Source organism: Sciurus carolinensis, chromosome 11 (assembly GCF_902686445.1).
Source record: "Sciurus carolinensis chromosome 11, mSciCar1.2, whole genome shotgun sequence".
Taxonomy (NCBI): domain Eukaryota; kingdom Metazoa; phylum Chordata; class Mammalia; order Rodentia; family Sciuridae; genus Sciurus; species Sciurus carolinensis.
The window spans coordinates 44,584,440-44,611,744 of NC_062223.1; the positions used below are offsets into that span (position 1 = coordinate 44,584,440).

At 39.6% G+C, this 27,305-nt stretch overlaps 1 protein-coding gene and 1 non-coding gene across 2 annotated transcripts in view; one reads left to right on the forward strand and one right to left on the reverse strand.

The window, feature by feature from the left end:
- The first annotated feature begins 12,014 nt into the window (after positions 1–12,014).
- The window catches only part of Cstf3 (cleavage stimulation factor subunit 3), a 73,242-nt gene continuing 57,951 nt past the window's right edge, over positions 12,015–27,305 (forward strand). The window contains exon 1 of the mRNA XM_047516672.1: positions 12,015–12,220. Within this exon, the coding sequence (XP_047372628.1) occupies positions 12,194–12,220 (27 nt within the window). The 5' untranslated portion in view covers positions 12,015–12,193. The remainder of the gene's footprint in view (positions 12,221–27,305) is intronic.
- On the reverse strand, positions 19,952–20,142 carry LOC124960896 (U2 spliceosomal RNA). Its single transcript, XR_007104210.1, has one exon. It is a non-coding gene; the product is annotated as a U2 spliceosomal RNA (small nuclear RNA).

Below are 27,305 nucleotides of genomic sequence, written 5' to 3' on the forward strand. Positions count from 1 at the left end.
GAGGAAGAGGCAGTTCCATTGTTGGTATCACAGGGCTATAACCTGGGGTCAGGGACAGTCTCACCATCTAAAACCCGCCATCGCAGGGAGAACTGTTGTTGGGGCAGGTCAATTTCCCCTAAAGCAATAACCCATCAGCATAAATGCATAGGGGCAACGGGCGGCGGGGTATTACTGGGCTTACACAGTCCCTTCTCAACCTCTGACTTGATGAATTGGAAAAATTTGAACCCAACCTATTGAAGAGACTCACAGAAAATGGCAGAGTTATTTACTACCATTTTTGCCACTCACTCTGTTTAATATATTATTCATGGCTGATGGGTGACTAATGATAGATAGGGCAAGGGAAGAAGCTCAGAGTCCAAGATGAGGATCCCAATCACACTGCTGCATCAGCAGAAGCTATTCCTAAAAGGGAGCCCAATAGGGACCCAGATGTGGTGGCAGACAGTGCAATGATTAATCATTATCAGAAATGTCTTTTGGCGGGACTCAGGAGGATAGTACCCAAGCAAAAAAGTTTAAATAAAGGTTGGGGATATAGCTGAGTTGGTAGAGTGCTTGCCTTGCATACGCTAAGGCCCTGGGTTTAATCCCCAGCACAACAGGGAAAAAAAAGTTTAAATAAGATTCAGGAATTACAGTAAAAGATCAGTGAGAACCCCTCAGAATCTTTAGAGCGAGTTTATAGGAAATAAACAGATGTAGATCCAGAAGCCCCTGAAAACCTTCGCATAGTCAATATGATTTTCATTGGGCAAAGTGCCCAAGACATAAGGAGGAAACTTCAGCAGGTGGAAGAAGCAATTGGGATGAACTCTGTACAGTTGGTTGATATTGCCTTTAAGGTATTCAATTCCCGAGAGGAACAGAAACAAAAATCAGTACGTATTTTATTGGCAACCTCTGCAAAGGGAGCCATAAGAAAATTCAAAGGAAGGGACAGGAATGAACACTGTCCATTAAAGCAAAACCAGCATGCCTACTCTAAGGAGAAAGGACATCGAAAAAAGGATTGTCCAAGGAAGTGAAGGTCTCCAGGTCCAAATCACTCCCCTGGGGGAAAAAAATGGTTTCCTGAAACCAAGGCTCAGTTATGAGTGACAGGCCCGGGAATCTAGGCCTTGTTGGAGGCCTCTATACCAATAGCCCCCAAAGAGCCCCAGGTATAATTGACATTGGGCACCCAACCGATTGACTTCCAGGTGGACACTGGTGCCAGTTATTCTGTTGTAAATTCTAAATTGACCTCCTTAAGCGCTAATACGCTGGCAATAGTTGGAGTGACAGGCCATGCTAAGCATCATCCATTGCTCCAGTCCCTTGAATGTACACTGGGAGGAAAAAAAATTAAGGCACAGTTTTTTTGTATCTGCCAGATTGCCCAATCCCTCTCCTGGGAGATTTGTTATGTAAGTTAAGTGCACAGATAACATTCTCACCCGCAAAGCAACAACTGCAAGTACCTCCTGAAAATGCACTCTGGCTCCAGCTTTTCTTGCTAAGCAGGAAAAGGAAACCAAACCCATCCCACTGGAGTTCACTGGAAAAGTAAGAAAACTGTATGGGCCCATGGATTGCCAGGGAGGGTCATCAATGTCATTCCTGTCAAGATCTTGCTTAAAGAGGGGGTAACGTGCTTCAAAAAAAAGCACCCCCTTAGAAGAGAGGCACTAATAGGAATTCAGCCACTTCTAGTTAAGTTTTTAAAACAAGGGTTGATTCTGCCTTGTGAGTCCCCCTAGAACACACCCATTCTGCCCATTAAGAAACCTCACACTGATAAGTACCAACTTGTGTAAGAGTTGCCAGCTATAAACAATATTATTCAGGAAATTCATTCCACAGTACCTCATCCATATACCCTGTTGACTACAATGCCAGGTAACTATGGCTGGTTCACAGTGCTGGATTTAAAGGATGCATTCTTTTGCATCCCTCTAGAAAGAAAGTCCTTATTACTATTTGTTTTTGAATGGCAAGACCCAAATACCAAAGTAACTACCCAGAATTGCTGGACCGTCCTACCTCAGGGATTTAAAAACTCTCCTACTCTGTTTAATGAATGCCTGGCAAAAGACTTGAGAGGGTTACAACTGGATCAGGGAATCTTCTTGCAATGCATAAATGACCTGTTTATAGCTAGCCCAGACTATGAACATTGTTTTTCAAATACTATTGCTGCTCTAAACCATCTAGCCTTATGCAGACATAAAGTGTCCACTAAAAAGGCCCAAATTTGAAAACAACAAGTCACTTACCTGGGATTTCAGATTAGCCAAGGAACCCAAAGTTTGATGCCAGGCTGAAAGGCAATCTTAAGCCTTAGGCAACCCAGAAACCAGAGGCAGTTACATAGGTTCCTGGGAATGGCAGGATTCTGCTGTATCTGGATCCCTAACTTTGGACTAATAGCAAAACTCTTGTATGAGGCATTAAAAGGAACAGAAATAGAACCTTTGATTTGGACCCCAGAATGCCAAGCTGCTTTTGAGAAGTTAAAACAGAGCCTCATGACAGCCCCTGCCCTAGGACTTCCTGATTTACAAAAGGAACTCAGATTATATGTGCTTGAGAAACAAGATTCAGCCCTTGAAGTTCTCTTACAGACATTGGGAGATATACCACAACCAGTGGCCTATTTATCAAAACAGCTTGACCACACAGCAATAGGATGGCCCCCTTGCCTACGGGCAGTAGCTGCCACTTGTGATTTGCTACAGGAGGCTGAAAATTTGACTCTAAGACAACCTATCGCTGTGTTTGTCCCACACTAAGTCTTGGTCCTACTAGAATAGAAGGGTAGCTACTGGCTGACTGCTGGGAGGTTGGGAAGATATCAGGCCATCCTACTAGACAACCCCAAACACCTTAAAGTTGTGTCCACGCTGTTTCCATTTGATGATAATGGGACCACACAACATAATTGTCCAGAAATTTTAGAAGCTGTCTACTCTAGCAGATTGGACCTGTCTGATCCATCTATCACAGAGCCAGACTGGGACCTCTTCACAGATGGGAGCAGCTGCATGGACAATGGCCAGCGAGTAGCTGCATACACGTGGTCACAGAACAACGGGTACTAGAAGTTAAGGCTTTACTGCTGGGAACATAGGCCCAGAAAGCAGAGCTAATTGCTCTGACAAGGTAACTCTCAGGCTGTCAAAAGGAAAAAAGGCAAACTTTTATACTGACTCCAAATACACTTTTGTGATGGTACATGCACATGGGGTTTTTTGAAAAGAAAGAGGGCTCCTCACTGCTGAAAACAAGGACATTAAACATGTTCTTGAAATACTGGCATTAATATAGGCAGTGACTGAACCCAAACAGGTGGCAATCATGCATTGTCCTGGTCACCAGAAGGTAGACACTCATGTAGCCAGGGGAAATCAAGCTGCAATAGGGCAGCCCAAAGGGCTGCAAAGAGTAAACCACTTATTGGGGTTCTGATACCTCAGCTTGAACTAGACCAATACAAGCCTGTTTATGCTGAGGAAGATGAAAAATGGGCCAAAGAGCGGTATTGTGATTCCTGGGATAGTACTGCCAGGTGGAGACAAAATTCCCATGACTCAACCTCCTTCCTGAAACACTGGTCTGGCCCTTGGTGAAACACATAGGTGAGAGAAGACACTATGGGAGGGATGCCTTGGTGAATTTTATTAAGCCCCATTTGTGGGGACCACACCTCCTAAAAACCATTTAGCAGGTGACTCAGAACTGTGTGTTATGTGCCTGTAATAATCCCAAGACCGAAGCACATCCTATTTTAAGAGGAACACAGCCTTTTGATGACTGGCAGATTTTACCCAAATGTCCCATATCATAGGAAACTTCAGATATTTGACACCTTCTCTGGGTGGGTAGAGGCATATCCTACCAGAACAGAAAAGGCTTTGGAAGTAACTAGAGCTCTCTTGAAGGAGTTGATCCCAAGATACTGTCTCTCCTCCTACATGCAAAGTGACAATGGACCATCTTTCATTGCTGAAGTGACCCAACAAGTGAGCAAAGCATTGGATATCCAGTGGAAGCAACAGGCATTCTGGAGACCCCAGTCTTCAGGAAAAACAGAAAAAATGAATCATACCTTTTAAAAAAATTGGCTAAATTATGCCAAAAAACCCATCTGCAGTGGGATAAAGTGTTGCCAATTGCTCTTCACCAGTTACGGGAGGCCCCCAGATGTAGGCTTAAATTGAGTCCCTATGAAGTACTGTATGGGAAACCCTTCCTGGCACCCCAAGGGAAAGGGGAGGATATAGCGATAGCAGGAGAAACTAGGCTAAAACACTATGTACAACAGATCGGTCAAATATTAACCACTGTGCATGAGTATGCTTCTTTCAGTTCCCTGCCAAGTTTGAAATCACCTCTTCATCTCTTCCAGTCTGGAGACTAGGTGCTATTTAAGACTTTGAAAGACCAGGGACGGGAGCAACGATGGGGAGAAAAGTGGATGGAACCTTATTATGTACTTCTGATGACCCACACATCCCTGAAACTTGCTGGAATAAAACCCTGGGTTCATCATACTAAAGTGAAAAAGTGTCCAAGAGACTTGCAGGAAGTTGCCTCTCCTGTGTGGACATCAGAACTCTTAGGGGATCTAAAATACTTGTTTAAGAAAGCATAATGAGGGTTGGGGTTGTGGCTCAGTGGTACAGCACTTGCCTAGCATGTGTGAGGCACCGGGTTTGATTCTCAGTACCACATATATATAAATAAGTAAATAAAATAAAGGTTCATCAACAACTAAAAAAATTTAAAAAAAGAAAACATAATGAGAGGGTTAATGCTTTTACTAACTTTGTTCCCATTCCCTCGCTAGTTTGGGAGAACAACAGTTTGGTTAGAACAGCACAGACCTTGGCTACCTCCACTCAGGCAGTTGACTGCTGGATCTGCCTTCCAAGAGCCCCACCCTCTATGGACCATGGTGACCCCTTTGTACATCCAGTTACAAACTTTACTCAGATCCTGGATGGAGACTGGAGGCCAATATGGGACCTCAGAGCCTACACCAATACGTATTGTGTTCAAGTAATATATTACCCAGCTGAGACAGTCTTCAAAATTCCTTGTCTCACTCTTTTCCTTATTGTATCTAACACCACTTACCTGGTCCATAGGGGAATACAATTCCAGAATATCTCAAAATGAGAACTCCCCCAAAACAAGAAAAACTAACAGTGTGTACAAAATATTGTCCAATTTCCTGCAGAGAAGATTACAGCAGTAACTGATTACTCCTTCCCAGACCATTCTTGGATGGAATGCACAGGATTTAAAGTTGGGGATTATTTCTTTATTGGGGACCTACTGGATTTCTTTAAAGAAACAATGGTTTTCTGTGTCCCTGCAGGACACGCGTTCAGCTGTAAAATTAATAACTATCCTTGGACTACCGAATGCCGCAGAAACTTCACAATGTTTTCTAGGGAATTTAGCGACAACATTTTCAATTCATTCCTTAAAGGAATCAGCTCACTGGGCAAGCTCTCTAAAGTTTTTTACTGACTGGCCCAGGACCTCCCTGGTGGAATTCCTGATGGCAATGAATACTTTTTTTGGTTACACCTTATTACCCTCATAGGAAATTGGGGCACACCACTGGGTCCTCCGAAATGTGTCAAAAACTTTGATCACCTTGACCAGAGAGATGGCCTTGTCCATCTCAAATTTATAGACTTCCCTGGACTCCTTGCCCAAGGTAGTTCTAGATAAGTGCATGGCATTAGACTGTTAGTGAGCAAGGAGGAGTTTGTGCTATAGCTAATACATCTTGCTGCATTTATATTAACACCTCCTCACACTTGGAGACCAGTATTGAAAAGATCAGGCAATAAGCAACCTGGCTACAGCAGACCCTTGACCACTACATATCCCTTTTGGATGGGATGAGGACAGGCCTAACTGATTGGTTCTCTAGCCTCTTCTCTTGGATAGCAAGAGATATTAAATCAATTTTACTATTACTTTTCTTATCTCATTCTGACTACCCTGTTCATCATTGCCCTGTGTATGTGTCTTTCAATTTACTACTCTGTACTGTTCTACCCTTTGCAACTGTGCACCAAAAATCTAGAAGAGACAAGAAGAAGTAAAAAGCTTCCATTCTGAAGACCCCCTTCCTCATCCCTTTTCAGCAGGAAGCAACTTGGGGATGTTGTCACCCACTTTCTATAGAGATGGAAGCTAGAAATTAACAGTGGGGAAATGTAACAGGGGTTCACTTTATGCTTTGAATATATTCCTTGTTGCTTTCAAACTTACATGTTTTTTTCTTTTTCTCAACCATCTTTCCCTGATCTCCTCTCTGATCTTCGCCTTCCTCATCTAATTTCTCTGAATCACCTTTAAAAACCCCCTTTTCCCCTTGACAGGGAGAATTACAGGCTCTGGGACAGTTGACCTCCATGTTTCCCCTTTGCTAACAAAGCAAGAAAACATCTTTTTTCCTTTTTCTCAAAACTTTGTCTTCCTTATTGAATTGGCATCAAGGACAAGGACTGAGATTTTAGTTACACATTCTCTTGTCAGGAGTTGTAATTCACTTGTTATTTTGGGAAACAGACATTTCTGAGCTCTTCTGGTATCATCCTGAAGTCTGAGTTACTTTGTTACTGTGGTGGTATGTGTTCAGGGACAAGTAACTCTACCAAGGATGAGAAAGGTAATCCTGTTTCCCCAAGATTAAGGAGGAGGAGAGAGAGGAAGAGAAATATGTCTGTGGCATATTTCACATATGTCACAGTGGCAGAGCATCAAGGGGTATAACCAAAGCGTCAAGTAGACCATGGTTACACTCACAGATGATATCAATAGGAAACAAATACCCAAGATGGCTGCAACTTGCCATCTTCCTACCTCAGCCTCCCAAGTCACTGGGATGACAGGCGTGCACCAAAACTCCTGGTTCAAATCAGTTGTCTTTTAGAATGGGGATGGTACAGTGCCTCTAGGGTCAATTCAAGTACAAAACAAAACAAACCTTATTTGGTCTCTTCAGCAAATCAGTGTTGTGAAAAAAGGAACTGTCCTAGATTAAGGCAAAGGGACACAAAAACCAAATGCAAGGTGTTGTTCTGGGTTGGTTGTTGGTTTAAATGAACCAGCTGTGAAGGAAATTTTAGGATTATTGGAAAATTTTGTACTGGATGCTAGTGTTGTGTTGGCTAGCTAGGAAAATGTTCATATTTTTGGAAATGCAGAGTGCAGCATTTAGGGACAAAGGTTACCTGCTCAACCATTAATTTAAACTGCTCATTCATTACAAACAAGTTTTTGAAGTTGACATTTATATTTGGAAGAAGATAAAATTACACTCCTAGTGAGACAGGAATTTGGGGATACAGAAAAGGAAAGATAGACTGAGTCTCAAGAGAAGTGTCCACAAACCATTGAAATGCAGAAAACACCCATGAACCCCTGCAATTCTTGAGCAACCCAACCCTTGCCCTTGACCCATACACTTACCTGCAAAAAGCAACAAATGGGCAATGCACAAGTGCAGGGAAAACTGGCCTGAAATTGTGTAACTCTGCCCTGACTCCACCTCTAGGCCAGTCCCTAGGAACCATTCCTCTGTAAATATTGACACCCACATTGACTTGTTGCTATTTCTCCCTTAGGAGATGACCCACACTCTCCCTTGAATGTATATTCTTTGCTTTACCCCAAAAGGTTTGCCCTCTAGAGACAGACCACGTGCTCCCTTGAATATTTCACCTTTTTCCTAAATATACTTTCCTGTTTCTCTGACACATGCTGAAATTCCTTTCTGTCACATATGCCAAGGACCCCACTCATCCTGAGTCCTGGTCCTACTCTCTGGGAACTCCTCAGACCTCCAGTGACAATACCTTCTACTATTCATCAGAATAAAACCTATGTGGGTTATAGATTCAAATGTAGGGTTTTCTATTAGGACATACTTATACAAAAAAAAAAGCATTTTTTTTTTTTTTTTTTTAAGTTTTTTTGCGGTGCTGGGGATCGAACCCAGGGCCTTGTGCTTGCAAGGCAAGCACTCTACCAACTGAGCTATCTCCCCAGCCCACAGCATTTGTTTTTTATATGGAATTCAAATTTAATTGGACATCTTATATTTTTATTTGTTAATGATGGTAATCCTATCTAAGCGGAAAAAATTAAAACCATAGGAGTACTAAAATCATGGGTGAGTTTCTTTATGACCTGGGATGGAAAAATTTATTTTATCTTGGACTCAAGTTTGATAAATTCACTGGGCATGGTGGCATGTGCCTGGAATCCCAGCAACCTGAGAGGCTAAGGGAGGAGGATCCAAAGTTTGAGGTCAACATCAACAACTTAGTGAAACCAGACCCTATCTCAAATAAATAATAAAAAGAGCTGGGGTTGTAACTCACTGGCCAAGCATCCCTTGGTTCAATCCCCAGTACCAATAAATAATAAGTAAATAAATACAAGTTAATAAATTCTAGTCCTTTTTTTTTTTTTTAAGCTGGATGTGGGGCATGCCTGTAATCCCAACAACTTCAGTCTGAGAAACTAAGTGAGATCCTGGTATCAATTAAAATAAAAAGGGCTGGGAGACCAGGGATATAGGTCAGAGGTAGAGCACTTGCCTAACATTAGTTAAGGCTCTGGATTCAAGCCCCAATCTACAAAAAACTTTTTTTTTTTTGGGTGGTGCTGGGATCAAACCCAGACACTTGCACATACTAGGCAAGATTTTACCATTGAGCTATGTATAAAGTCACAAAATTTTTAAAATTATTTTTTAAAAATTATTTTTATGGGGCTGGGGCTGTGGCTCAGTGGTAGAGCACTTGCCTTGCACGTGCAAGGCACTGAGTTCAATCCACAGCACCACATAAATAAATAGATATTGTGTCCACCTACAACTAAAAAATATATTTGAAAAAAAATTATTTTTATGACAAAAATAACCTATCTACTGCCCCCAAACCTTTATCATAATTAAATGATAAACAATAAATAAGGATAAAATATTGGCAACCTTAATAACACTCCAAGTTAATCTAATAGTGTGAACTGAACTTCTCTGAAGAAGTTGCATCTGCATTAAAGATCTTGTACACTGCTTGACTTTAGCTGACAGAACATCACAATGGTAGAGAGATGAAATGTTGTATGTCCAGAGTCAAAATTATGGTGGGCTCTTTTAGATCCTTTATTAGTTATTTACTTTAGCTTTTGTATTTGGCATAATATTCTATTATGTAAACATCTCAGAATATAGTGCTAAGCCTAACAGACCTCTAGCTAAGCCCAAAGCTAAGAAAGGTATATAACATCTGAAACCTGTAGAAGAGATTTCTCCACTTTGCTACAGTGCACGTACCTGACTCTATCACCAATGTAATTGGTAAATGTATTTATTTATGACTTTTTGTTTTATGACTACAAAAGCTCTTTCATGGTGGAAAATGTCATTCAGGGTAACTGGAATCCATGTTCCTGGATCACTTATATTTGGCTCACTTATATTTGGCTCAGCATAAACTATCTTCTTATTTCCTTTAAAGCAGAGTCATTGTTTTACATTAACAAGAGAGATCCAAATGCAACAGAAAAATGAGCAAAAGATAGGAACAGACAGTTCAGAATTAAAGAAAGAAAACGGCTCTTAAACATGTAAAAAGATGTGGGCTGGGGATATAGATCAGTGGTAAAGCACTTGCCTAGCATGAGCAAGTCCCTGAGTACAATCCCTGGAACTGTTAAAAAAAAAAAGTCTGTTTCACTTGAAATAAAAAGGAATGTGAATTAAGCTACACTGGGATTCCTCTCTTTACCTATCAGGTTGGCAAAAATCTGAATTTGACAACACACCATTGAGGAAGCTGTCAGAAAAAAAATAATTACACTGATTTGGGAGGGGAAAATGGCACCATATTGGAAGTTCCATGCAAAAGAATATCATAAAATCTACATGTATTTACCTTTTGACCTAGCAATCTTATTTCTAGGAATGCACCCTGAAAATACACATCCACAGTTATAATACAATACAAGATTATTTGTGGAAATGAAGAAGTAGTATTGGTTTAGGGCACTTAAAAGGGAATCAGGATGCCACTGTTAGATGTCAGACATGTCCTGAGACCTTTTTAAGTGGACTGCAAGTACTCTCACTCTCCAGCTGTGAGCTGATCTTTGGATTTGGCCAAACCAACACTGTTAACCTCTGCTGACTTCTATACAACGTACTCCTTCCTCCAAACCACCCAGAGTCTGAGAGGGCATCCATCCCCTTTCTTAACAAAACAGTTTAACCAATTTTGTAAAACCTTGGAGCACATTTTCAGGATTGCTAGAGTCTGTGTTTTCCCGAATTGCAATCCTAATTAGCACCAATAAGTAAGATTTTTCTTTGTTTTCCATTAATTTTATTCTCAGTCGACAGCAAAATATCAGAAATAACACAATATCTCTATCAACAGGGTTGGTTAATTTGTGTACCAAAACCCAACTCAGGGGTGCCAAGCTAAATCACCAGTCCTTTTTAGTTTTTGAGATAGGGACTCACTAAGTTACCAAGGGCTTGATAACTTGCCCAGGTTGGCCTCAAATTCTCGATCCTCCTGCCTCAGCCTCCTAAATTGCTAGGATTACAGGGGGATGCTACTATGCCATCCAGGATTGGGTAGTCCTATGGTAGTAGTATGCAACTGTAAAAAACAAAACAAACAAAAAATTATGAAAATAAAGATTTTCATTATTTCATCCCGAATTTTACATGATATACTAAGTGAAAAAGGCAAGAGTAGCTGGCCCAGCAGCACACTCCCGTAATCCCAGCAATTTGTGAGACTGGGGCAGGAGTATAAGAAATTCAAGGCCAGCCTGGGCAATTTAACCGGACCCTGTCTCAAGAGAAAAAAATGAGCTGGATGTGTAGCTTAGTGGTAGAGTACCCCCGGGGATCCACTATGGGGTGGAGGATGGAAAGGGAGACTAAAATGAGACCTCTTTTTATTTAATTTATTTATTTATTTTGAAGGAGACAGAAAATGTTATATTTATAAATTTCAGATTTTGGAATATAATAAATACAAAACTGGGGAGATTTTCTAGGGCAAATTTTTTTTTTTTAATTGTAAACGAATGGGATACATGTTGTTTCTCTGTACATTGCATAAAGGCATACCATTTGTGTAATCATACATTTACATAGGGTAATGTTGTTTGATTGTTATTTTTTCCCTTCCCCCCACCCCTCCAACCCCTCTTTTCCCTCTATACAGTCCCTCCTTCCTCCATTCTTGCCCCCCTCCCTAACCCTAACTCTAACCCTAACACTAACCCTCCCACCCCCCATTATGTGTCATCATCCACTTATCAGCGATATCATTCGTCCTTTGGTTTTTTGAGATTGGCTTATCTCACTTAGCATGATATTCTCCAATTTCATCCATTTGCCTGCAAATGCCATAATTTTAAGGGAATGAGACCTCTTATAACGATCCTTGAATGGAAAACCAGATGCTGCGCTGAAAACCGGCTCTTGCAGACTTATATTATACAAAGAGAGAAAGCGACTATAAAACTTAATATGTGTTTAATTTGTTCACATATTTGTTCACATATTTGTTCACATACGCCCAGAAGCATTAGTCGAAACCACAGAAAACTTCCACGGACTCCTCCTTACGGAACTACAGGAGGCATAAAACCCTTAGCATTGCTCCCTAACATGGTTAGTTTGCATGAATTCAATTGACTTGCAGTCAGTCATCAACCAAGAGGAACTGGCTTTACCACTTGATAATTAAATTCCAAGAAGCCCGCGAGCCTTCAAGCCAATGGCTTTCCGCTTGCCAGCCGGTCTCAACCAGTTCCGCAACAGCCTCATCAGCCTAAGGCCATGACGTTAGCTCACGCACTGGCACCGCCCCCTGAGAGCTCTCTGAGTCTGCGCGCCCAGACTAACCGGCGAGTTGAGATTTAGCCCCGCCCTCTGCCCCGGAAGTTAATAGAAGCCACACCCCCTTCTCCGCCGGCAGGGGCGCAGCCATTTTAATTCATAGCTGAGTGGGCGGTGGCGATTCGTGTTGGCGGTCTAACTCCGCTGGGCAGGGGGTTACTTTCCTGATTTGGGGGTTGTTTTTAGTTTAATTTTTCTTTTCTAGCTTCCCATCGCCGACCAGTGCGCACGCTGTAATCATCTGAGGCCATGTCAGGAGACGGAGCCACGGAGCAGGTGAGGAAGGAGAGTGCGGGGCCTCGTGGCGACCTCTTCTCTCCACGACTCAATTCGTCCGAGTACTCCAGCCATGTTCGTAGTTAGTGAACCCGAGGGACCGTGTTCTGAAGAATCGTGGGAGTGGGGAACATGATCTAGATTTTAAATTTTTGTGGCTTTTCTTTCTTACGCGTTAAAACGAATAAATATTGAACTTAAACAATAGCTGGGAGGCTGCTTCGTCCTAGTTAGATTCATGGGAATGCTTCCGTTGGGTTGCTTTTATTTGATATCTTTTTGGTGTTCGGTTGATGAGGAATTGGTTATGTTAATGTGTATCTGCTGTTTTCAAAAACTTGACAATGTTTCCTTCGCGTCCGACCTCTTTCACAATACACTGTACGCAGAAATAGGTTACTAGCTTGAGAAAATATATTTGAGATGAAACTAAGCTGGAGAAATAGTCCCTTGAAGTCGTGAGTGAAGAAAGCAGCAGCCTAGAAGTACAGCATGGTTATGCTGAGGTTTTGGGGAGTTGTGTGGCTTTCCTCTTTTTTCCCTTCTGGCCAGTTTTCATTTTCGTTTTTGCGGCTACACAGATATTGCAGAATTTCGTAAATCTAAAACGGGACATCTGCTTTGGTTACTGTAAACAAAAGCATCTGTTTTAGTAGTAGATATGAGTGACGTTTAGATATTTTAAGATTCAGATTTTTAAATGATTTGCTCTTGTAGACTGGTATTTATTTTTTAGTATGAAGAGGAAACTGGTTTTATGAAAAATGTCGTTAAATGTGCTTTTCTACGTAAGGTCTGGTATGTTTAGATATTTTTTATTTTTTGATATTAGTCTTGGTTGTATGTTTAGGTGTTTTTAAAATGGAGGATAGCCAGCCTACAAAGTCTTTTCCTTGCAATTTTCCATTGCCATAGCAACAAAATACACTTAGGTTGTTGTTCTTCAAGTTTTCAGTTTATAACATGGAAGCCTTTATTGGATGAGACAGATGAGGCTAAATAGGACTGTACCTTATTGTATAGATTGGGTACTATAAAATTTCATTTTGTTGGGAAAGTTGGTTTTTTAACTTCAGGACTTTTCAATATTGAAATCTTTGTAGTATTTACATTTTAGTGATGTTAGGATGTCCACAAATGCAGAGTCTAAATTATATCAAACTTTAAACCCTGGCATGGTGGCTCAAGCAGCCTCAGTAATTTAGGGAAACCTGCTCAAAATAAAAAAAAGGACTGGGGTTGTGGCTCAGGGGTTAAGCTCCTTCGGTCCAATCCCATTGCAAAAAAAAAAAAAAAACCTTGTTTATTTCACTCACCCTTTTGTGGACTGGTGGAAAGCGAAGGAGGTAGGGTATTGAGTTTTCTGTGCATGCTTTGAAATTCATTCTTTTTTGTTTGTTTGTTTGTTTGTTCTTTGGTACCTGGGATTAAACCGAGGGGCACTTAACCACTGAGCCACATCCCCAGTCCTTTTTTGTGTTTTATTTGGATGCAGGGTTTCACCGAATTGCCTAGTGCCTGGCTAAATTGCTGAACTTGTGATCCTCCTGCCTCAGCCTCCCTGGCCTCTGGGTTTACAGGCATACACCACCAGGACTGCTGCCCCCCCCCCCCCCCTTTGGTACTGGGGTTAAACCCACGGCAACTTTATCACTGGGCCACATCTCCAGCCCTTTGTGTTTTTTATTTTGAAACAGGGTCTTACCAAGTTACAGAGACTGGCCTTGAACTTGCAGTTCTGTTTCAGCCTCATGAGTTGCTGGGATTACACACATGCACCACCATGCCTGACGAACTGATGGGTTAATTATTTATTTTTTTAATTCTGTTGTTCTGTGTCAACTTACTGCTTTATACTTTTATGTAAAGAAGAGATTTTCTCCCTTTTTCTCGTTTGTTTTAGGTACTAGGAATTGAACCCAGAGCTATTTACCATTGAGCTGTGTTCCCAGCCCTTTTATTTATTATTTTTTATTTTGAAATAGAGTCTCTTGTTGATTAGGGCCCCTCTAAATTGCTCAGACTGGCCTCTAATCTGAGAGCCTCCTGCTTCAGCCTCCCGGGATTACAGGCACGCATCACCATGTCTTGCAAAGTAGTCATGTTCTTGTAATCTTTTCTTAACTTAAAAAAAAAGAGTTTTTGTGATGCTGGTAATTGAAGCTAGGGGTCCTCCTGCGCCCTGCCCGCCCCACTGGGAATTGAATTTGGGTGCTCTACTGCTGAACTACATCCCCAGCCATTCTTCACTTTCAGACAGGTTCTGGAGAAGTGTGCCCAGGCAGTCCTGGAATTTGCAATCCTCCTGCCTCAGCCTCCCAAGCTCCCAAGCACAGGCATGTAATACCATACCTAGAGTGCCTCATCTCATTTTCATGTCATACCTTCACTTGCTCTCTCCACCCTTATTACACTGAAGCAGTATACCAGATATTATGCAATTCAGTTTTAACTGAAGTAATTAAATAATATGCTAAAGAGTGACAGGATTTAAAACAAGAATCAGCTGTACCTTGCTCAATATGTAAGACAGTGGTCATTGGAAATCAATAGAAAGTGCCTGAAATGACCTGAAGTCATGGATCAGAAAAAGAGACTAAATAAAACTAAAGAATAATACAAATAAAACCAAAATTATTGAGAATCATGGATTTGTTTTGGAAAAATGACAAAGGATGAATGAGGTGGAGAAAGATCACACAAGATAACAGGTGTAGACTTTGTTTAGCCCTTCAGTTGGCATGGAGGCTGTCAAGTTTGTAGAATAGAGCTGATAATATCTTAATTTATTACTAAAAAATTATGAGCGGATAGCCATGTACTGTGGTGCCTTCCTGTTATCCCAGCTACTTTGAAGATGGAGGCAGGAGGATAAGTTTGAGGTCACCTGGGCAATTTAGGGAGAGCCTTGAAAAAAGGGGCATTTAGGATGTAGCTCAGTGGTAGAGTACCCCCCTGGGTTCTGTCCTCAGTAACTCTCAAACATTAAGATTTTGTGATTTGTGCCCCCTTTTTTTTTAAAAAAAAAATACTTTTTGTTGTAGATGGATATGATACCTTTATTTTATTTTTTACTGATGAGCAAACCCACTGCCTCACACATGCTAGGCAAGCGCTCTGCCACTGAGCTACAACCCAGTCCTGATTTGTGCCCTTTGAAAGATAGCAGTGATTATTGACAAGCAAAATCATTGCTAATGTTTGTTGTACATTTTTTTTTTTTTACTCTTAAGAAATTCAGTTTTGCTTTAGTGTTTAAGGATAGTCTGAAGCTCCTTGTTCACTGTGTCTAGTCCTTTCCTCTTCCTCCCATACTGTCACCACAACAGTTTACTCTTTGCCAGTTTAACTGTTATAAAACTATTTGAATGTAGGTCTGCTTCCCTCCCTGCCCCCAACAAACATCTGATTTCTTTTTGGATTTACAGCTATATTTTAGTTTTGTATATGTTTTTACTGCTTACTACAACTTGATCTCATTCTTCTTTATTTAACCTTGTACACTACTCCAGTATCTATGATAGGCTATTGTTTCTCCATCTGTTCTGAGATTCTTGAGTTGAAGGGACTGCCCTATTCAGCTTTATATGTTAAAAACCTAGAAAGTCCTATTTTGGTTCTTATGATGTTGGTTAGATGAATGGATTGATTTTTGCATGTAGGAACTATTGGGATGACAGGTATATAGCTAATTCATACAGAGTTTAATATTTGGGTTATACAAGTGGATTATTTTAAAGATGACTTGGATGGGAGGAAGGAAGGAACATGTGTTTGGCCAAGTCATTTTATCTGAACCTTTAAGCCTCTCAAATTGTGTTTCTGCGCTTTTTGGAAAAGACTACTTTAACTCCTTCCCCTGGTGCTGGCGCTTGAACCCAGGACCTGGTACGTGCTAGGCAAGAGCTCTATCACTGAGATACATCCCCAGCCCTGTATTTCACTTTTTAAAATATGTTTAGCCTAGCCTGGTGTAGTGGCCCTTACCCATAATCCCAGCACCCAGGAGGATCGCAAGTTGGGAGACCAGTCTCAGTGTTTTTTGTCTTAGTAAAAAAATATGAAAAATGTGTTCTGTGGTATACTTATCAATTATGAATGAAACCAGAAACCTTGTTTATTTTGTTGAGTAGCCATTTGGTATTTTTTGTTTTGTTTTGTTTTTGTTTTTGATTTTCTTTTGATGGGGGGAGTACTGGTGATTGAACCCCGGGGGGTGCTTAACCACTAAGCCACATGCCCGGCCCTTCTTTATTTTTTATTTTGATACAGGGTCTCACAAAGTTGCTGAGACTGGCTTTGAACTTGGAATCCTCCTGTCTCAGCCTCCTGAGCCTCTGGGATTACAGGCATGTTCTACTGCACCTGGCTTACCCTAATAGTTTTGAGTGGACAAATTAATTTCATCTTTGTTTATTTTTGCTTTTTAGAAAGGCTTTCTTATTTATTTATTGTGGTGGTGGGATCGAACCATGTGCTCTTAACCACTAAGCTATATCTCTAGCCCCAGATCTGGACATTAGAAGATGCTGTATGTAGCAGTGATTCTTCCTCATTGTAGTTAACCTGGGTTTAGTATTGGTTTTTCTTAAAGTTAAAACAGAAAGGAACTGTTAGGAGTGATTCCCCCCCCCCCCCTTCATAGGTTGTTTCAGGGGATCCCAGGTAGACCTTTAGAAGGGCAAAGTCTGTACTTGACTGTTTGTACTCATTAGTTGGACAGTTGCCAAAAAACGAGTCATAATTTTAAGCTTTTCTACCACATTTCTAAATTTATATTTCTCTTTAGGACCTAATTGTGGATTTGGAGTTATTTTTGTTTTGTTGGATAGTTGGTAATGGTGTAAAAATTGATCTGAAAGGGTTTTGAGTTAGATGCCAACAGTGTGCCTGAAGTCCCAGCTACTTAGAGGATGAGCACAAGAGGAGGATCACAAGTTCTAGAATATCCTCAGCAACTTAGGAAGACCCGGTCTCAAAAAAAAAAAAAGGTGGGACTGATGTACATTAAATATTGAGTAAAATCAGAAGTGCAAAATGGTGCCTTAGTTGATGTTTTTCTGTTGTTTGACTTGGTTTAATTTTAAATATCGTGGCTACTCTTGGTTGAAAGAGCCTGGTCTTCCAAATTCCAAAAGGTTTGGATTTTTATTTATATATTTTGTTGTTGTTATTGTTTTGTGGTGCTGGGCATAGAACCCAGGACTTCATGGATGCTAAGCTTGTGCTGTATCACCAAGCTATATCCTCAGCTCTTATTTGTATTTTGGAGCCATTTTTTTCTTAGGAGATGAATAAGCAAATATAATAAGCAGTGTGTGATAAGTGTAGTTTATTTTTAAAGCTTTTTAATTGTTTGCATGTGTAGAATTTTAGTCTTTGTAAGGATCAGAGGGCTTACTGGTTCATAATGCATGTTCAGTTTTGTTCCCCAAATCTCATAGTAATGAGTTCAGTTGCATTGGTAAAGGAACACAAAACTAAGCTGACTTTTAGTCCTTGACACCAGTCACATAAAATACTTTATTCTCTGGGCATGTGAGTTGGCTTAATTAAGTTACTATTCTTAGAAAATCTTACAGAGTGCTACTGTGGTCTACTTCTAATTTTGAAAAACAAAAACGTTGACTATAGAGAAACTTAAAAAGACTTTTTGTGTAGTTCTTAACATTTTAGCTAAAATTTGTTAGAATGACTTGAATCTGGTGTTACCTTGTTTTTAAGGATACATGACATTTTACAAACGTATTAGAGAACAGATAGATTATATGATAGTCGTGCTTAGTTAATGATGGTTGTTTCTTGATTTTGTCATCATCGTGGACATCATAGTGTTTATACAAACCTAAATGTTACAACCTAGGACTCTGTGGAGGATGTGTGTGTGTGGTAGTCTATCTCCCTGTGCTCCTAATGCCATAATGAACAAAAGAACACAAGGTTAAATCAAGTACCAGAGAAAGAGATACAGTCAAGACCTCAGAAGAGTTGTGAGGATGTAGCTTAGTGGTCGAGTGTTTGCCTGGCGTGTCCAAGACCCTGGGTTCCAGCCATAGCACTGCAAAATAATAATAATAATGATAATAGTGGAGACATGAAATGTATGAGATTGTTGCTGTCCTTTCAGAGTATACTGTTTTATAGTAAACTTAAAAAAAAATAGTATATTCTAAGATGATGACTGCACTGTTATAATCACTACTGTGCTTTAGTAAGTGTAGTGAATATGTAAAACAGTAGATACCTGTTTATTTTCATTATTGAGTATTATATACAGTATGTAATTGTATGTGCCATACTTTTTTTTTTAATATTTTATTTAGTTGTAGATGAACACAATACCTTTATTTTACTTATTTATTTTTATGTGGTGCTGAGGCTCAAACCAGTGCCTCATGCATGCTAGGTAAGTGCTCTACCACTGAGCTACGACCCCAGCCCTGTGCCATACTTTTATATGACTGGTGGTGCAGTAGATTTGTTTACACCAACATCTCAAACACGTGAGTAATCTGTCATGTTGTTAAGATGGCCAAGATCACTAGATTATATTGTAATGGAATTTTTTAGCTCCATTACAGTCTTATTGGAACTATCATAGTATATGACATTAAGACCCTGCTCAAAATAAAAAGGACTGGGGGATGTAGTGCAGTGGTAAAGTACCAAACATATTAATAAAATAAAATACTTACTGGATAAAATAAGTAGGAAAAAATTGCAGATTATCCGAGAATAGTATTTTACTGACAATCTCCTTCAACTTTATTGAGATATAGTGGAAAATACTCATTACAAAACCAGGATTGAGGCTTTTCTATTTTATTCAGTTGGTCATGGTCAAGAGCTTATGTAGAAGTAGACGTAAGTCCTTTAATCTACCATCTCACCCAACCTAATTTTTTTTTTTTTTTTTTTTTTTTGATGGTGGTACTGGGAATTGAACCCAAGGGCTCTCTACCACTGCTCCACATTGCCTGCACTTTTTAAATTTTTATTTATTTATTTATTTTCTTCTCAGCACCAGGGAGTGAACCTAGGGACACTGAGGTACACCCCCAACTTTTTTTTTTTTTTTTTTCGAGACACAGTCTTGCTAAATTTCTGAGGCAGGCCTAGAACTCGGGCTCCTCCTGCCTCAGTCTCACCATTATCTGGGATTATAGAGGCACACCACTGCACCCAGTATCCTCCCCTGTTTTATGTGTATCACATGTATTAAGATGATCTCTATTTTAATTCACTTTGACCTTAGCATAATACCCAGCTACTGAAAATTTTATTTGGAACAAAAACTTTTTTTTTTTTTTTCCCCCTGTTTTACTTCTGTAGTAATGGGAAGAAGAAATTACATTTTCATGTTTTGGGTTTTTTTTTTTCCCCCTCCAGTGCTAGGGTTCAAACCCAGGACCTTATGCATTCTAGGCAAGTACTCTACCACAGAGCTATACATCCTACCAGTATATAGTTCTTCTAATCATTCATGGTGCCTGTCACCTATCCACACCCTACCCTCCCATAGCCCTGGTAAAAGTTAAGAGCTAATATAGAAAGTGGTTTGGAATTTCAGTAAAGTATAATTCATGGAGTTTTCCCAAGACTGCCTGACTTATCCACAGTTAAGAAAAGTCTATTAAAAGTGTTCCCCCTTTCTCTAATTATGTTATGATGAACTGAAAACATTTTCTATTTATAGGTAGCCTTTCTTTTTTTCCCCTAATTATCCCCCGAGGCGGGTGCACCATTCCTGGAGGTACTGGAATGCCAGATCAATGTGTAGAGTGGAAGGAGCAAGCTCTTATTCCATATTCCTGCTCCAAAAATCCATTTAATGTATTGTCCTTGGATAGAGGATGTATCAGATACTAAACTGATAAGAACAGATACTGTACTTGATCTTAGCCAAAAGGCTGAGAAGCGATAGACTTTTAAAAGATCACAAAAATGTAAAGTAGTTCAGTGGTAGAGCAGTTGCCTTGTATGCACAAGGCCCTGGGTTTGATCCCTAACACTGCAAAAAAGGAGAAATACAAAAAGTGTCATACTTTTTATTGTTTTTAGAAAATATATTTTCACAAAATGTTGTTTACATTGATATTGAAGATGTTTGTTTATTTTTCTGGTACTGATGATTAAACCCAGGGGTACTTTTCCAATGAGTTATATTACCTAGCCTTTTTAGTTTTTGACACAGGGTCTTGCTAAGTTGCCCAGGCAGGCTTTGAACTTGGGATCCTCTTGCCCCATCTTCCTGAGTAGCTATGTTTACAGATGTGTGAGAGTATAATGTGTTTCTTTATAAAAAGTTTGAGAATTAATTGGAATGGTGTTTCATGCCTGTAAAGACAATGTCGGAAGTTCTATTTCTGTTTGAGTTACTTAACTTCATATGACGAACAAAAAATTAAACATAAAAAGTGACAAGGTACCCCACAGAATGGGAGAAAATTTTTGGAAATTGTATCTGATAAGGGACTTGTATCTAATATATATAAAGAATTTGAATGATTTGGTCATAAAAAATAACCCAATTAAAAAATGGGCAGTGGGACTGAATAGAGATCTCTCCAAAAAAGATTCGCAAATTGCCAATAAACAATATGAGAATATGCTTGACTTAAAAAAAAAATTGTAGTTGTAGATGGACAGACAGCATGCTGTTATTTTATTTATTTTTATGAGGTGCTAAGGATCCAACCCAGTGCCTCACATGTGGTAGGCAAGCACTCTGCAACTGAGCTGCAGCCCCAACTCAAGATGCCTGATTTCTTTAACCATCAAGGAAATGTAAATCAAAATCACAGTGAGATACCATTTCACACCCACTATTATGGTTTTAATCAGAAAGACAGATAATGACAAATATTGGGAATGTGGAGAAATTGGAACTCTCATACACTGCTGGTGTTAATGTAAAATGGTTCTGTCACATTGGAAAGCAGTCTGGTGATTGTTCAGTGTTAAAGTTACTACATAAATAAAAGGGTATCCCATATAATGGAATATTATTCAGCAGTAAAAAGAAAAATACTTGATATAGGCTAAAACAAATCTTGAAAACATCATGCTAATTGAAAGCTAGAAACAAAAATCCACATAGTGTATGTTTTCCATGTATGTGAAATATTAGCAAATCTCTAGAGACAAGGTAGATTGGGGTAGCTGGGGGATTTGGAGGGAAATGGAAGTGACTGCTAATAAATGTTGGTTTCTTTTGGGGGTGATAAATGTTTTAAAATTTATGATGGTTACATAACAGTATATTCATAAATGAAAAAATTATATATTGTAAATGGGTAAATTGTACATTATGTCAGTCATTTCTTAAAGGCATTATTAAAATGTAAATTTTAAAGGTTAAATATGTTTACTTCCCAACATTTAATCAGTTTACATTTTTATTTTATTTTATTTTTTATTTTTATTTTTTTGCAGTGCTGGGGATTGAACCCAGGGCCTTGTGCTTGTGAGGCAAGCACTCTACCAACTGAGCTATATCCCCAGCCCTAGTTTACATTATTTTAAAAAATATTTGTTAACTGTCAATGGATAATTATTATTTATACGTGGTGCTGAGAATCGAACCCAGTTCCTTACACATGTGAGGCAAGCGCCCTACTATTGAGCTACAACCCCAGCACAATCAGTTATATTCATGTTGTTACAGAAGAAATAAATTAGAAAATGAAATAATTGGTAATGTACATGCTTTGAGAAACAGTCTAAATTTTGTTCTGCTCATTTGATTTGGAGTTTCATTCTTCTTTAACATCCTCTGAAGAGTTATATTGGAATTATAAGTTATTCCAAAGACAAAAAGCTGTATTTTGATAGTTTCTTATGGTAGAAAGTTGGCATAGAAGCACGGGACAGCTGCTGGCTGTCCCCCCCCCCTTCCCTTCATCTGTTCTTTTGGCTGTACTAAACAGAGTTATGACCTTAGTTCGACTTGTCCTAGGTTTTCTTAGAGTGACTGGTAAGAATGCTTTTGCAACAGTCAGGAAGTAATACATTTTTTTTTTTTCTCCCCTGTACTAAGGTTTTAGTGGAGGACCTCTAGCATACTGTACACATAGTCTACCACTGAGCTATGTCCCAGTTCATTCATTCATTTATCTATCAATCTGTCTATCTATACTGGGGATGGAACCCAGGGGTGCTTAACCACTGAGTCACATTCTCAACCCTTTTCGAGATAGAGTCTCACTAAATTGGGGCCTTACTAAGTTGCTGAAGCTGGTTTGCACTTGTGATCCTCCTGCCTCAACCTCCCAAGCTGCTGGGTTTACAGTCATGCACCACCACCCCCAGCTTATTTTTATTTTTGAGATAGGTTGGCCAGTCTGGGCTCCCACTTGAAATTTGTCTGCCTCAATCTGAATAGCTGGGATTATAGGCATGTGCTGCTTTGCCTGGCCAGCTCCATTCCTTATGGAGGCCCAGTTTTTCTTGTGGATTCTAGAAAACTGTTTAGTTTTTGCCCTGTAGCAGTATGTCACCTGTCCAGATGGCAGAAATGCTAGAGTCTCAAACTTGGCCAGTTTGCTAGTTTATAACAGTGACAAAAGGCTTTTTTTTTTTTTTTTTTAATTGTGGAAATTAAATGCAGCCACAGTTGCAGTGTGTGTACTCTTGGTTGTTAGGTTAGCATACATCTATAAGGTAGTCAATTGAGAATTAACTATATAGATTGCTTTATGAATGTTTAGCTAATCCTTGGCTAGAGAAAATAAAGATGTAACTGACACTCTTGATGATCCTCCAGGTGCCTGTGCATTTGAATTTTAGGGGTTCCATGAATTGGGTGGGGGGTGGGGATAAACTTTTGGGGGGTACCAGGCATTGAGCCCAGGGGTACTTAACCACAGAGCCACATCCCCAGCCCTTTAAAATTTTTATTTTGAGACAGGTTCTCATTAAACTGCTTCAGGCCTTGCTAAATTGCTGAGGCTGACTTCAAACTTTTGATCATCCTGCAGCAGCCTCCTGAGCTGCTGGGATTACAGGTGTGTGCCACTGTGCCCAGCAGGGGGATAAACTTTTTATTAACGTCTAATTAAAATGGAACATTCCCTTCTGTTATTAATGTGCACCAGAAACCAGATAGTAGTTTTAGCAGCATCCATGACATAAATATTTGAATATTATGACATAAATATTCAAAACACTCATCAATGTTTTGATGTTTTAAGTTTACATTATTATATGTAAATTTTGCTTTAAAAATATTTCTGTAACTTCCAAAGTTGGTTTCCTTTGGAATTCCTTGGAATTTGCAGTCCTGGTTGCCTGTGCCTGTAATCCCAGCTACTTGGGACACTGAAGCAGGAGGATTGCAAATTCAAGGCTAATCTCAGAACTTAGTGAGACCCTGTCTCAAAATAAAAGAAGAAAAAGGGCTGGGGAAGCTCAGTGATAGTTTGTCCGTGTGCCTGGGACCCTGGATTCAATCCCCAGTATTGCAAAAGAAGGGAGAGAGGGGAAGAGAGAAACATTTTATGTACTTAACATTATTCTGAGAAAGGGCTAGTAGGCTTTACTTAACTACAGAAAGCTTTGGGGGCACTAAAAATTGTCAGTAATATATAACCATGGTTTTCAATCAGTCTGAACTAGAATCACTTGGACAACTTAAAAAAAAAAAAAAGATGGTACATGAATCCGTGGAGACTCTGGTTTAATTAATCTAGGGTGGAACATGAGCATCTTTTAAACTTTCCATCCCCCAAGTGATTCTAAGGTACTGTCAGGGTTGCAGATGTAGGAATGTCTTATTTCATAAGGAGTCATGTGTACCTCTTGCTGTGATCATACTTGGTCAGATGTTAAAATCTAACTTCGAGTTCTGCTCTTCTTTTTAAAATATATATAGTAGGACTGTGGTTGTAGCTCTGGTGAGTGCTTGCCTAGCATGTGTGAGGCACTGGGTTCAATCCTTAGTACCACATAAAAATAAATAGAGGTATTACGTCCACCTACAACTAAAAATATTTACATATATACATACACATTTTTTTCCAAATCAGTGGTTTAATTTTTAGCCAAATAGGTCTTTAGCTCTAGAAGAATACCCAAGAACACTGTAAAGTGGTTTTTGTGTGTGGTTTTTGGTTTGGTTTTGTTATTTTGGGTACTAGTGGTTGAACCTAGGGCACTTTACCACTGAGCTACATCCCCAGTACTGTTTTTTATATTTTGTAACAGAGTCTCACCAAGTTACCCAGAGTGGGCTGAAACTCCCAATCTTCCTGCCTGAGCCTTATGGGTAGCTGATATTTAGGGGTGTGCCACTGTACCTAACTGCCCTGATTTATATGTTTGTTTATTCATTTCTTTTACTAGGAGTTGAACCTAGGAGTGCTTTACCACTGAGCTACATCCCAGCCCTTATTTTTCTATTTTGAGACAGGATCTCACTTAGTTGAGAAGCCCTCCTTAACTTGCGATTCTCCTGCCTCAGCCTCCTGAGTCACTGGGATTGGAGGCATGCATCACCAAGCTTGGCTGCCCTGGGATTTTTAAAAACCCACCATTATAGACATTGTAGCATGTTGCTGCCTGCCTTGCCTTGCTGGCTGGCTGTTTGTAGATTGTTACCAGGGATTGAACCCAGGAACACTTAACCACTGAGCCACATCCCGGCCCTTTTTTTTTAATATTTTGAAACTGGGTCTTCTAAGTTGCTTATGGACTTGCTAAATTGCTGAAACTGACCTTGAATGTTCCATCCTCCTGCATCGGCCTCCCCAGCTGCTGTGATTAAAGGCGTGTGTTATGATGCCACATGCCTTATTATTTTTAGTGACTACAGTTTCTGTAACTTATTTAACTGCCCCAGACTCCAACCTCAGGTGAGGTGGGTGGCGGGGGACACCAATCATACTTAATTTTGATCAGTAATGCTACTTGCCCCCTGCCAATGTAAAAATGTCTTTTTAAGCTGTCACAGTAGGGCACACCTGTAACCCCAACAACTCAGCAATTTAGCAAGATCCTAAGCAACCTAGTGAGACACTCTCAACATAAAAAATAAAAAGGGCTGGGGATGTTGCTCAGTGGTGTTCAGTTTCCAGTACCCAAAAAAAAAAAAAAAGGTCTGTTTCTGCATACCTTTGCCAGTGAAGTGTTAATTATAAGGTACTTGATTTCTGTTTTAGGAATTACATTTGCATTTCTTTTGAATGTTTAAAAATTTAGTTGTAGCCCACATGATGATACATGCCTATAATCACAACTACTTAGGAAACTGACCCAGGAGGATCAAAAGTTCTAGGACACTTAGGGAGACCTTGTCTCAAAGTAAAAAAAAAAAAAAAAAGGTCTCAGTGAATAAATCACTGGTAGGGCAACTCTGGGTCGTATCCCCAGTACCAAATAAAATAAAGTTAATTAGTTTTTATTTTTTGTTCTATTCATATGCATTGCCCCGCCTAGGAGGTGCTAGGGATTGAACCCAGGGTCTAGTGCATGCTAGTCAAGCACTCTTTGAGATATGCCTCTAGCCTCCTCCTTCATCTGTTTTCTTTTTTGGGGAAGAGTGGGGTGCCAGGAATTGATTCAGGGACACTTGGCCTCTGAGCCACATCCACAGACCATTTTCTTTTTGAGTCACTGACATTTTACATTACAAATTGGTATACTAATAAATTTAGTACTTTGTCATATGGGTTGAAGGTACTAAGTTTGTCTTTTGATTTAGATACTTTGCTCATACACAGATACTAAGCACTAGTACTCAGTGTATTCCCAAACCCTTATTGTATGTTTAAATCTTCGATCTATCTTTCTTTGGTAGAAAGGGTTAATAGAAATTTGACTTTATTTTGATAAAGACAACAATTCTAACAGTGGACTATATTCATTGAGTATTGACCATTCTGATATGAAATGCCATCCTATTATTTGCTGATTTTCCATTTATTGCTCTTTTGAACTACATTGTCCAGTGATTGGTTTGTCACCATTTTAACCCATAGTTACTGGTGATTGAACCAGGGGCATTTTACCACTGAACTACATCCCCCGTTCTTTTTATTTTTTATTTTGAGACAGGGTCTCCCTAAGTTCTGAGGTTCTAAGTTTCTGAGGTTGGTCTTAAACTTGAAGTCCTCCTGCCTTAGCCTCCTGAGTTGCTGGCATACATTACTGCACCTGGCAAAACAACATAATTTTAGTTTAAATTGCAGTAGTCTTTTAAAATTTTTCATTCTAAACAAATGCATACTTGCCAGTGGTGCAGTTTATCCCAGGAGTTCGTTTCTCCTACGTAATTTGTGTGTCTAAACAGATGACTCTTAAAACTTTTCTAAACTGGTGTTTTGACAGAGTCGTTACATGAAATAATTCTACTTGAAAAAGAAAAAGATGATAGGGAATCCTCAAATATTATTAATGTGTATTCTATAATGTAGATTTCAAGAAGTCCTGGAAAAACAAAACTTTTATCTGACTTCTTTGAGCATCACTTTCTTTTTGGTGCTACACAGAAGTGTTAAAGTAATACTTGTTTCTTATGCCTCTGGTGGTAGCTACTGTCCTAGGGTTTCTGGGTTTTTTCCTGCCCCCATCCCCTTTCTTTTTTACAGTACTGGGGATTGAACCCAGGGCTTCCCTTATACACGTGAGGCAAGTGCTGTACCACTGAACTATATCCCCATTCCTAAAATTAAATTTCTGTAAAAATAAAAACCACCTTTTGCTGGCTGTATTGACATATGCCTATAATACCAGGTACTCAGAAGCCTGAGACTGAAGGGTTGCAAGTTCCAGGCCAGCCTGGGCAACTTAATGAGATCCTGTCTGAAAATAAAGGGCTGGGGATGTAGTTTAGTGGCAGAGTGTTCCAGTCACACCAGTACTGCAAAACAACTAGAAGAAAAAGAAAAACAACAAGAAGCCACCTTATTAAAGAGTTTGGAAAATACTAGAAGGGGAGAAAATTTTCCACTACTCATTACTCAGACATGACTGTGTTTAACATTTTAGCATGCCTTGTTAATCCCCTCATTGCAGATTTCTTTATAGTTTTCTTTTTGTTTTATATATGTGAATCATTTCTTACATCCAAATAAAATTTCTGTGTCAT